We start from the raw sequence: 13,419 nt of genomic DNA on the forward strand, positions 1-13,419 counted from the left end.
TTTGGGACTAGTGGCTAGGCTAGGATGCTCATAATTAATGATGCTTAATGATTGCTAGGGCATGGATTGATAGATCCTGTCTATGGGATTTTTGTCAATTTTGCACCTCATTCATGGGTCTATGACAAACAGTGCAGGACAAGTTAATCATCAAACTGTTTTTTCCAGAAAAAAAATTGTAATAAAAAGACTACCACTAATGTTTTGTAAGAAGTATTTATTAGGCTACTCAATCAAAAGAGTACACAAGTACAAGCCAAGTATACTTAAAATTGAAGTATATTTCCGACAAGTACATAAAGTATATTTGTACGAAGTACATAAGAAGTAGACAAAGCATACTTTCCTATTTTAAGTTCAAAAGAAGTATGTTTGAAGTGCATTTGAATAAAATTCTTTTTGATAAGGTTAGTTATCCATAACTCATAAACACTTTGGTATAACCTCTTTGGTACATCTTGTTTCAAAACTAAATATGTTAAATTTTTAACTCTATATTTTTGTTCAAGGTGATCAGAAAGACATCTATGACAGTTATTGTTATTGTTATTATCATGTAGTTTTTGTTTAAATTTTATTTTCTACGTTTGCAAGCATCAGGTGGTCGTGTCTTACAAGTTTTACCTACATTGTAGAAGATTATATTTCATTCTGCTGTAAATAACAAATACCTTTTAAAATAAACAGTCTATTCTTATTTTTTACTTTACATACACACATAACTTTACTCTCTATAGCTTTACTCTTATGTTTATTGTATTCTATTTCTTAATTTTTTATACCCATAGGCCCTTATTTAAATCATCTGTGTAACTGTTTTGTATTGTTTGATGGTCTCTGTGTGTTGTTGCTGATTCTGTGTACTAGATGCTCCTTTCACCAAAACAAATTCCTTGTATGTGCCAACATAATTGGCTCTTTCTGATTACTATAACTGTCATGTATTAAACAGGTGCTGGGACATACTCATTCAAACCGGCCAAAGCTGCAGGTAGGAATATTTTTATCAATCAATGACTTAATCATCTTCATTGTTAATTCTGATATCAATTTGTATCAAGGTTCACTGGTAAAGTCATAACATGCAATAATAAAGCTGCAGTCAGTAATAGTAAGAGGTTGATGAAATGTGTTTGGCTTCAGTGCTGTTGTGGTCACAAGCCAATAGCAGGTGTGTGCCTGGCCCTTGCAAAAACCTTCTGTCAAGAGAACGTTAATATCAGTCCTTGTTCTCTTTTTCAGATTTTTTTCAGAGGCCAACAGTACAGTGAACATTACACATGCCCTTACATAAATTAACCGTTCCCTGCCAGCCTTCAAAAAAAAGTTGCCACCCTATGCTATAGCGTTTTATAACATTTTCAACTAAATTTAATGGCTCACAGTACATTTTCTGTAAAGAATATTTGGACAAACAATATGTCCAATGAAAGAACAAAGTATCTGCTTTTAAACAAAATAACGCGTATTCTTCTATCACCATTTGTTCTTTTTTTTATCACTCCTTAAATGTGGGGAGGTTTCTTCAAAAATGCATCACTTTGATGAAATAGCTGAGATAATTAACGTTTTTTTGTCAAAGATTCTGTCCAGATTACATTCAGAACAATAATTAAAAACCAATAAGAAATTATAATAATAATAATAATAAATTTTATTATAAAACACTTTACATTTTAAGGAAAATCTCAAAGTGCTAATATAGTTTCTAGGTTCTGGGATTCTGTACTTTTTCCCATAGTACCACCTGTTGTACAAACACTGATTGGCGTAAGAACTCTTCTTTGGCGGGGAACCGTTTTTTTTTTAAATGAGGAGATAACTCGTCAATGGCGGTGAAAGAGTTAACCATGGTTTAAATAAACTGTTTTTACTACAATATAAAAAAAACATGGTGACTGTAGTTAAACGTCTTGGTTACGTATGTAATCTCAGTTCCCTGATGGAGGGAACGAGACGTTGTGTCGAGAACGCAGATGGGGTTCACCCTCGAGAACCAATCAACTCTGACTACTATAGAAAAGGCCAATGAAATTTGGCGAATGAAATTTGCATGCTGGTCTCCGCCCCCGGATGTCCAGTATAAAATGAAGCCGGCGTGCAGCATTCATTTGCCTCTCACGACTGCAGCAGAATACGATAAGTGTTTGTGGCATAAGGGACACAACGTCTCGTTCCCTCCATCAGGGAACTGAGGTAACATACGTAACCAAGACGTTCCCTTTCTGTCGGTCTCTCGATGTTGTGTCGAGAACGACAGATGGAGTTGCCTATGGAAAACGCCACAACACTGTATCGCGTCACAATCTCTAGCGAAGTGACGGTAACAGGCCTGGGCGTGTCAGCTCGATGCTTTCGCGAAACTGTAACCTTCCACTGTGGTGGTCGGGGGGGTTCCAGAGCTATCTTAGGGAAAAATGGGTACAGCCCTGACTCGTAACCTTTCACGGATGGAGGCCTTAGCTCTCTACCGGCTCGGGTTTACACCGGGTAAGCACAACTTCCTTAATTAGCGATGCGCTAGAGAGGCCACCTCCTACCCGTTGGGAGGAATATGTTGGACATAGGTATGGTCTCGTCCTTGGAGGAGAACGCATGCAACGTGCGGACTGAGTAGTTAACCGCGAGGTGGATGTCCACTTGGAGAAGCTCCTGGGTTACTAGGAGTGGGAACCATTCTCATGAGGATAAATCAGACAGAACAGCCCACGGAGGGGGTGTGACAGACATCCGGTAGCACTAGGTCCGATATGAGCTATCTGTGATAGTTCATACGGTATCCCGGCCTAAGGGGCCAGTGCCCAGGAGGTGGCTATACCCCGTGCGGAGTTAGCCCTCACTGCCAATGGGCATGGGAGATTCTGAGATCGGTATACCGTCGTAACGGCATGCACGACACAGTGCGCCAGCCTCTGCTTGGAGACAGCCTTCCCCTTCTGCTGTCCTGTAAAACACAGATAAGGAGCTGGTCAGAGCTTCTGAGCTCTGCGTGCGGTCCAGGTAGAGGTGCAGTGCACGTACTGGACACAACACGGATCGGGTTGGGTCTTCCTCCCTGATGGGTGGCGCCTGCAAGTTCACCATTTGGCCCCGAAAGCAAGTAGTGGGAACTTTTTGGGCACGCATCCGGGCCTGGGTCTCAAGATAACGTATAAAGATAAAGATAACGAGTTTACAGGGCCGAATTCAAGGCAATCCGGGGACACGGAGGATGCTTGGAGGTCCCCTACCCTCTTCAAGGAAGCGAGCGCCATCAGCAGGGTCGTCTTACTCGTTAAGTGAGGACGATCGGAACCTCCGAGGGGCTCTTGGGGTAACGGGGCAGCAGTAACGGAGCTCCTGAAGGTGAGGTCTGGTGTACTTCACAGCCCGCCAGCCAGGCGTGGGGCCCGGTGGACATGGGCATAGTGGGCATCGGCTCGTCCGGGGGAGTGGAGGCTATGGGTCTGCAGCCGTCTCTCTCATCATTCCCATTGTTTGCTCCATGCGTTCTAGTCACTAAGCCAGTTGCTCCCTGAAGTGTTGTTGTCATTTCAAAATGTCAGCAAGTCGTCGGATGATTTCCTCCATCCTGTTCTGGTTTCCGGATAGTGAGAGAGCGAGATCCTGTACCACAGGGATGGAAAAAAAATAAGGGACAACATATCGTTGCTTCTTTGATATTCCCGCATTCTTCACCAGTTGTGGGAGGCAGAGTAACGACAGAGCTCTCGGTAAACGTGACGTCGTTTCGGCTCTTTGGGCTTTTTACTGGTAGGGTAGGTGGATTGAGCAGACCTGCCGGTCGTCAGTTGTCCGAGCCAAAGAAGACAAAAGATACGTGTGAGATAGATCATGTCTAGGAGACGTAGCTCACACTCTCTTCTGTGGTTTCCTCCGTCTCCATGCTGACGCCAATTTGGCAAGAGGTGACTTGACACATGGTTGCTACACTTTTTCAACAAAACCTTACATTTTTGAGTGTTTGTTTTTTCACTCTCATGGACACACTCATAAGAATCATATGACTGGTTGAAATTCTCTACATTGGCAACAACATCACAATGCACACACATAGCCCTCCGCGAAATATATAAAAATCAACGTACAAGTCAGATTACACAAATAATTATATAGTGTTATTATTGAACATTTATAATTGAAATTTTGCTTTGCCCTACATCTGGAATATTTCGCTCAGCTTCTTTTAACCATTTATTATTTTATTGGACAAAAGCAGCATAACTGACTTCCACAACACCTTTGTCTGTACCTAATTAGTCTCAAAATGTTCCCTTTATAGGAAGCTTACTAGGTTTAGTTTGGCAAAATGCCAACATGTACACAGGTACAGTGTAAGCTGTTATACTGGAGATGACTGAAGGCAGGTGAAGGTCTGATGCTGATGCTCTTCTCTTGTTCAGTAGGGGGGTATGGAGGAACTGCTGGGACTCTCGGCACTGGTGCTCAGACAGGGCCTGGAGGTTTTGGAGCTGGTAATATTTCTTTCAGATCCTAATTTAAAAAGCCATCTCAAGCAATAAATAAATACATTTTTGAGTGTGTGAAAAATGCATAAAAAACTGGATCATTTTGGAAAAGAAACCTAGTAAGCATTGATGCCACATTGAAGCACTGCAGGGGTAGGTGAAAGTGTCATGGAACGTGAATTAAAAAACAAAAAAAATGTATGCTAAAATAATTGACAGTAATTTAGCTATTGTTTAAAGTTAGTTTCACATTTTTTTTTGTATAATTTTTTTTTAACTATCAACCGCTTTCTCAAAACGTTAAAAAAATCACAAGCATCAATCTGTTTAGAAAACATGTTATTTTGGTAAATGATTCAAATATGAACTAAAATAAGACTGTCATGAATTGGCTTAGTTGGGTCCATCAATACACTTAAAATGTGCTTTCACTGCAGTTTATATATAATGTGCCCTTAAAGAATTTAAAATATTTTTTTAGTAAGTTTGAAACTATCGTATTACACAGTTACCAACAAACAGCATATGAAAAGGTAAGAAATGCTTCTTTTAAATGTGCTGTGTGTAATTTCTTGGAGGATCTGTTTACAGAAATGCAATATAATACTCATAACTATGTCTTCAGAGGTGTATAAGACCTTACAAAATGAAGCGTTTTTAATTAACTTAGAATTAGCTATTTCTATCTACATACACCACGGGACCCTGGCCATTTTTCTACAGTAGCTCTAAACTGCTCTACAATAGGTGTTTCCTAAGCATGTTCAACAAAGAAGCAAATACGCAGTGTTGGGGAAGCTACTTTGAAATTGTAGTTAGATAAGCCACAAGCTACTCATTAATAAAAGTAGTTAAGTCACAGCTTAGCTACCCATCTAAAAAAGTACTATAGTTACTCTAAAAAAGTAGCTAGGTTCTTTGAAACAACGTTTTTATTCTTTACAATCTCACATTAAAAAAAATACCGGAATGTAATATTTATAATAGCAAACTGTATGGTACATACAGTACAATTTTTAACTTCATAAATTCTGTAGTATACTTTCATATTTAAAGTGTATGAATTTACTATTGCTAGATACTACAGAGTACTAGCAGAACTAAAAATATTGAGTTACAGTAGTCAACGCAGGATGTAATAAAAGCATGTATTAGGGTCTCTGTATCCTTAGTTATTACAGTATATAGGAACTGACGCAGATGCAAAATATTACGGAGGTGAACAAAAAAATAAAGTTTTAGTGCTAGATAAAATATATGAACAGTAAGAAAATCAAAGATTACGCCAGATATTTAACGGCGGTAGAGGGTTGGACAGGGAAGCCAACAATACAATTGATAGACTGGATGTAATTTGTGTCTTATTATCTGAGTTTAATTTTAGAAAACGATGAATCATCTATAGATGAAGGTCAACAATACATGCAGTTATACAATTGGCCTGAACATTTGCAATACCTTGGGAGTAAAAATGAAAATTAAAGCCATGTTGACAGATAATGTGACCTAACAGTAAAGGAAGCATGTAGATAATGAGAGGGGGAAAAAAGGCCCAAGCAAAGAACCCTGTCGAACACCTTGTCAGATCTGGAAAGTAGTGGATATGGTCTAACGCAGGGGTTCTCAACTCTGGCCCACGAGATCCATTGTCCTGCAGTTTAGCCCCAACTCTGATAAAACACCTGAAGAGGAAAATCAGTGACTTCAGGAACAGACGTGTCAACAGATTGTTTGGCATATCACATTAAAGTACTGCGAGAGCAAATCAAATGTGTACCGAGCAATCTGCACGTTAATCGCTCTCGCTGTACTTAAATCTCATACGCTGGTAGATTTGCGCAGCGTCGCATTAAATTGAAAGCATCTATTCCTAACGACACTGATGAGCTTGATCAGGGGTTCTATATCAGAGTTCAGCCTAAACTTGGCAAGAAAATGTATCTCGCTGGCCAGAGTTGAGAACCACTGATCTAACGTATAGCAATGTAATGCTGACGATCAGATAAGTCAGAGATATCCCAAAATGGAATAGTACCAGAAATACATAGAGAAGAAAGTCGTGGGACCAGAGTGAACGAGTGAGAGATAGTGTCAAATGCAGGAGAAATGTTGATGAGAATTAAACTGCAAATCGTTCCAAAATCAACAGCCATAAGTAGATCATTGATCATTGCCCTAGGTAGTGGCTTTCTGTGCTGTGAAGAGTATAAATACCTGATGAAAGCATTCGAGGAGATTGTGAGATAACAGATAGTTTTTGAGTCAGGCAGCGTTCACTTCCTCAGAAAGGAAAGATGTGAGAGAGGTCTGTTATTAGTCATGTCAGAATTGTAAAGGCCAGGCTTCTTAAGTATAGGGGTGAGCACCACAGTTTTTAACTCAACTCAACTTTTTCAGCAATTTTCAATTTACAGACATACAAATGCTCCACACACACAATATGCATACATACTTTCACACATTGACATAGACGCACACAAGCAAACACACTCGCACACACGCACAGTGAAAGCACACATAGGAGAGAGAACCACAGGTCAAATATTAAATGGACTATAAATTCTTATATGCAATATTAATAATGTCTAACTTCTAAATTCTAAAGCAGCCCCCCCGGTCAGGCAAATAGTGCAAAACTCGAAAAAAAAACTCAGGGGAACCCAGGCCCAACCAGGGGATTCCAGTTCCCCTCTGGCAAAAGCTGGTGCCTCTGTACAAGCTCAACAGTGCTTGCACAACAAGGCTAAATAAAAAATAAATAAACTTACGATTGAGGTAAATTATAGATTTAAGATTATCATCAACAATCTAATAGCATTTTATAGCATTGTAGAAATATTGTGTCAAGTCGCCGCGTCGTTTATCCAGCTCTATCATCTCAGCTTTTGTCAGGTCATCGCTTCCCATTCTCAGCTCTGCCATCAGGTCTGGGCATGAACTACATCCTGCGGTAACCTTGGAACAAAAACACAAGACTGGCTGAGAGTAGAGTACTGTTCTGCACTCTTTGATGCAACAAGTACATCATTTTTTTGATGGATGTGTTCCTGGTTCAGGTTGATCTAAATAATGCAGCCTAAATCCTCTGAGGACTAATATTATGGAAGTGTAGTGTATGCAAGATTAAAAAGATGCGTCTTTAGTCTAGATTTAATCTGACAGAGTGTTTCTGCCTCCAGGACAGTGCAGGGAAGAATATTCCAAAGTTTAGGCGCTAGATAAGAAAAGGATCTACCACCTGCACTTGATTTTGAAATTCTAGGTATTACTACCTGACAGGACGCCTGAGAGCGTAATGTACGTGGAGGTCTGTGATACAATAGAAGTTTATTCAAGTACTGCGGGGCTAGACCATGTAGGGCTTTATAGGTAATTAGCAAGATCTTTAAGTTAATGCGATGCTTTATAGGTAACCAGTGCAAGGTTGACAGAACCGGGGTTATATGCTCATACTTTTTTGTACGTGTAAGAACTCGAGCTGCCGCGTTTTGAACCAGTTGGAGTTTTTGTAATAGGCCTGCAGGGCAACCACCTAAAAGTGCATTACAGTAATCTAGTCTTGATGTCATGAATGCATGAATTAATTTCTCTGCATCTGACAGTGAATTTAATTCCTGGGAAACAAAACCTTCAGTAAGTGATTGAGATTACAGAAGCACATTTTTTATATAGGGCAGTAGGGGCAGGATCAATGCGACAGGAAGACAATTTTGCTGTCTAGATTAATTATGTGATGTAGACTAGGGTGGGAGGGTCAAAGGTAGAGAAGGAGTTGGCAGTGGAGGTAAAAAGAAGTTGATTGTATAATATTATTATTTTGTACTGAATTTTTCTTAAATGACTCGCAAAGCTCTGGGCTGCGTTTCCCAAAAGCATCGTAACCATAAATAGATTTTACCAATGGTAAAGTTGTCACCAATGGAGCTACAATCAACATAGGCTTAAAATGCTTTTGGGAAACACTGCCCAGATTAGTCACTTTTCTGAGGTACAGGGGGATTAATGAGTTTACTGACTATGGAAAACAAAGTTTTCAGAACAAGAGGAGGCGTTATTAATGAGAGTAGAATAGTAATTAGATTGTGCAGTTTTAAAATTCAATTCAATTCAATTCAAGTTTATTTATATAGCGCTTTTCACAATGTGTATTGTTTCAAAGCAGCTTTACAGGGGCAAACAGAAAAAACAGATAAGTTAGAACACAGCACAGTGCATGGTGTTTATACAACGAGTAAGATCATTCTAATAAATAATATCTAATTTCTAATTAAATAAATAAATGAATTAATGCAGTCTCCCGTTGAGCAGGCCAACACTGCCCTGCTGTGGCGAGGAACCCAAACTCCAATGATTGATTAATGGAGAAAAAAACCTTGGGAGAAACCAGGCTCAACCGGGAGAGCCAGATCCCCTCTGACGTGTCATAGCTGCACTCAAACTGCTGACATGTGATTTAAGTTTAGCATTTAATACCAGATATTGTAACTTCGGTATTAATAAGACAAATAGTCCGTCTTTGCTCTTGGTTGAGGATGTAGTGGTCTGAGCTGGGATGGTCCGATGGTCATATTTCTCTTGGCTGGTGGTGGAATTGCCTTAGATGGAGCTGGGATGGTCAGTCAGTCTGCAGCTGTAGCTGGCGTAATCTCAAATTGGGGATGGGCATCTGTCAGTCGTCTGGACATGGTGGAACTTCTTCCTACCGCGGGATGGGCATCCCGAGGCAGAGGCGGAAAGAGAATAAAGAGAATAATTAGCGTAGCTGCTGTTCATTAACTATGCATTAAGTGAAGGCTTGGCTGAAAAGATGTGTCTTTAATCTAGATTTAAATTGGGAGAGTGTGTCTGACCCTCGAATTGTATCAGGAAGATGGGACATGTCCTAGGTTAATTGACGAGTTGATTATGTTACAAATGGGCTCAATTACAGCAGGTAGTAACTCTTTTAATAAAGTAGTCGGAATGGGGTCTAATAAGCATGTCGTCGGTTTGGATGTTGCAATAATTTTAATTAAATCTTCCTGATTTATAGGAGAAAAACACTCTAGTTTTTCTTTTTGGGTGACGGTTGAAACTAATTCTTCCGACACACTTGGAGGTTTGGTTTTAGCTATGTTGTCTCGTATTATTTCGATTTTCTCAGTAAAAAACTTCATGAATTCATTGCTACCAAGGTGCGGCGGAATACCCAGGTCAGGTGGAGTCTGTTTGTTTGTTAGTTTAGCAATTGTACTAAATAAAAACCTTGGATTGTTTTTGTTATTTTCTATGAGGTAACGGAAGTGCTCGGCTTTTGCTGCTTTTAGTGCCTTTTTGTAACAGCTTGCACTCTCTTTCCATGCAATTTTAAAGACCTCTAATTGGGTTTGTTTCCATTTTCGCTCCAGTTTACGTGTTTCTCTTTTTAGGGCGCGAGTGGTGTTATTATACCATGGTGCTGTGATCTTTTCATTTATACTTTTTGACTTCAGTGGTGCGACCGCTTCTAATGCATTAGAGAAAATGGTGCCCATGTTGCTGGTCATGTCATCGAGCGATTCTATATTAGTTAGAAAGGTTATTAGAGGAATCAGATCTGGCAAGTTCTTTACGAAACTATCTTTAGTAGTTGAGGTGATTGTTCTACCTTGTCGATAACGAGATATACAACTGATTTCTGCAGTGCGCAGTGTACATGTTATAAGATGGTGATCGGAAACATCGTCGCTTTGAGGTATAATATCGATATTGGTCAGATCGGCTCCGTGAGATATAATCAAGTCTAGGGTATGATTAAGACGATGAGTAGGTCTATTGATGTATTGTGTTACACCACAAGAGTCTAGTAATTCTTTAAACGCCACAGCTAATGGATCGTTAGCAATATCTACGTGGATATTAAAATCTCCAACAATCAGTAATTTATCGAGGTTAACCAATAGATCCGATAAGAAGTCTGCGAACTCAATCAGAAAATTAGTGTAAGGCCCAGGGGGTCTATACACAGTAACCAATGTAAGAGAGACCAATGATTTTTTACTTTTGTTTGGAACTGTTATGTTCAACGCAAGCATTTCAAATGATTTAAATGTATGCATTGTTCACCGAGTAATGGTAAGAAAGTCTCTAAAGATTGTTGTGACACCACCACCACGACCAACCGGACGTGGCTCATGAATATAACCGTAGCTTGGTGGAGTAGACTCATTTAGACCGAAGTAATCATTTGGCTTAAGCCAGGTTTCAGTGAGGCAAAGTATATCAAAACTGTTGTCTGTGATCATTTCATTTACAATAACTGCCTTTGGATTTAGTGATCTAATATTAAGTAGCCCAAACTTTAGGCGTTGGTTTTGCTCATTAAATATATTGTCTTTTGGTTTAATCATGATAAGATTTTTTCTCAGACTTTTAAATAAATTATTATTTGGTTGTATTATTCGGGGGACGGACACAGTCTCTATGCATTTGAAAGCAGCCCTGTAAGACTAAACATGATCCTTATAGGTATGGAAATGAACATCTAAGCCAGATTTCTTAAAAAGGCGTTCCAGCCAACAGCCATTAGCTTTCAGAGTGCGAAGAGCAGGAATGAACAAGGGAGATAATTAGAGGGTACAGGTCTGTGTTTAATGGGGGCTAGTGTGTCGAGGGCAGTGGAAATGGAGGAATTATACTTCAAGAGGATGTCAATAGAACATGTATGTTCAGTAATAGAAGAAAGTTGAGTCTTCATTAATGTAAACTCATGGCTTAACAGAGCAAAGATTACAATAAATTATGGTTGATTTCATTTCATTCTAGAACGAGTATGAGGAAAAGGCAATTGACTGTTTAGTTCAATGGCATTATGATCAGACAGACCAGATGGATGGCCAAACACAGACATTTTGAAAATTGGATGTACAAACAAGATCAAGGATGTCCCCTTTTGAGTGTGTAGACAAATCAACATGTTGTACAAAGTTAAAGCATTCAAGTAGTGATTTAAATTCACAGGATTCTGTATTATTAGTATCAGCATAGATACTGAAATCCCCCAATATTAACACATATGGAGACAAAACACTTCATAATTAACAGTTATTTTAATTCAGTTGTTAAAGTTGTAAAAAGTTGTACAATTTAGAAATAGGTTTGGGAGGGCGATATAGGAGAATCACTAGTGTAGGGGCAACTTTTTTGAGTTAAATATTCTAAAGTTAAATTTGCCTGAAGAACAAAAGCCTTTAGTGAGATCCTTTGAGATTTTTCTGATTGTTTTGTGTGCCTTTTATGCCCCCCTAATAAAACACGTAAATGTATGAATTCATACGTAATGGAATAAAATTTTTAATTGGTTGTTTCTTTCAGTAACCCTTTATTCGTTTAAATCAGAAAATCTAAAAATCAAATTCAGCTTAATAAGACGAACAAAAATGACCACGGTGCCATGATGATACATAAAATTTATATTAATGGGTTGCTTTTATGAGCTGGTGGAATACCTCCTAAAATATAACATCACATTGAAGAGTTATTTTTAATAAATGAGAATATGTCCGCTGTTTTATAATTGAGTGGTCATCAGGGTTGGCCACAGAAATTTTTCTTTCATCCATATGTGTAAATGTACATCTAACCTATACACTGGGGTGGACTGGAAAGCAAAATCGGCCTTGGATTATTCGACCCACATTGGCCCTCCACCATTTCTGTCGACGTAGTCGTTTGTGTGTATGTGTTGTATGTAACGTGTCATTGGGTTATATGCATACGTGTCCGACTCGCTAATGCCTTCGCGTTGCCTGCATTCATGTTATTAAAACTGTCTGTCCGGCCCAAGCGTCCATTCCCGGCCCCATTCGTTAGCAGCCCACCGGGAAAAGTTCCTTCAGACGGCACCCCTTGTCATGGTGGATGGTGGGTGGATGGTGGGTTCTGGACAGGAAAGGGCACATCAGCGCTGATTGTGTTATTCGAACACTGGCAATACAATAACTGGAAACCGTAGCGTATAGGTGCGCAGCTGCGCCCCTCTGATACCGTAGGGTAAATATTGTTGTTGCTCTGTCAATACAAGCTTTACTGGTGCTTATTACCACTATTCAGATTACATTTTCAGATTTCATCTGGGCCCAAGCAACATGTTTGAAGAGATAAGGAATGAATTGGACCAATTTACTGGCTATTCTGAAAAAACCTTTCCGCTTTGAAAGAGCACAAAAAACTCCTTAATATCAGATTTTGCAGTTGTGAAGAGAAGTAGGACATAATGACCTAATCTCTTCCAGTTAAATCTAACACATCTGGGGGGAAGTGGACAATATTAGGATCCCATGCTTCACATTTACGCATTTGGCAGACGCTTTTACCCATAGCAACTTACATTGCATTATATTATACATCATTATGAGAGTACGTGCAATTCCTGGGATCGTACCCATGACCTTGGCATTGCTAGTGCCATGCTCTAACCTACAGGAAAGCTTACACGCAATATTGTTTCAGCTGCAATGCACTGCTCATTCATAAGGCTTATATACTACAAAACAACATCCACATGACAGTTGTATAATAAACTATTTCCAGCCATCAGGTTGCCTTACTCTGACCTACATTATCAATATGTGCTCCCTGTGGAACCCATAACCTTGTTACGGCAATGCGCCACAGCTGAGCTGAAGTAACACTGGGCACACACTTGACTAAGTTGTCTAAACATCAAATATTCAATCTAATATCTAACACAGCCTTATCTAAGGTTCAGGTAATGGTCAGTGGTGTGTTAAGTGCAAAAAATAAGAGGAAATGAGAGCAAAAGTTTGTGTGTCTATTTTCTTCACAATAGTGGTTGAGTAATTAGAAAAAATGTGTTGCCTTTGTAATGACATGTCAATTTAATTTAATAACTATTAAATGATACAACAAGTTCCTGATAGTATTACAACATTGCTAATAGCTCGCACTGTACATAAGTCTGTGTGTCCGT

At 39.3% G+C, this 13,419-nt stretch overlaps 1 protein-coding gene across 18 annotated transcripts in view; it reads left to right on the top strand.

The window, feature by feature from the left end:
• The window catches only part of elna (elastin a), a 118,751-nt gene that overhangs the window by 11,031 nt on the left and 94,301 nt on the right, over nt 1-13,419 (top strand). For 16 of the 18 annotated variants that reach the window (XM_056757481.1, XM_056757488.1, XM_056757483.1 and 13 more), the window contains exons 3-4: nt 953-991; nt 4,404-4,475. In XM_056757481.1, coding sequence (XP_056613459.1) covers nt 953-991; nt 4,404-4,475 — 111 coding nt within the window. The remainder of the gene's footprint in view (nt 1-952; nt 992-4,403; nt 4,476-13,419) is intronic. The other 2 variants (XM_056757482.1, XM_056757490.1) reach the window with 2 other exon arrangements.

Source organism: Triplophysa dalaica, chromosome 9 (assembly GCF_015846415.1).
Source record: "Triplophysa dalaica isolate WHDGS20190420 chromosome 9, ASM1584641v1, whole genome shotgun sequence".
In the NCBI taxonomy this organism is placed as follows: Eukaryota; Metazoa; Chordata; class Actinopteri; order Cypriniformes; family Nemacheilidae; genus Triplophysa; species Triplophysa dalaica.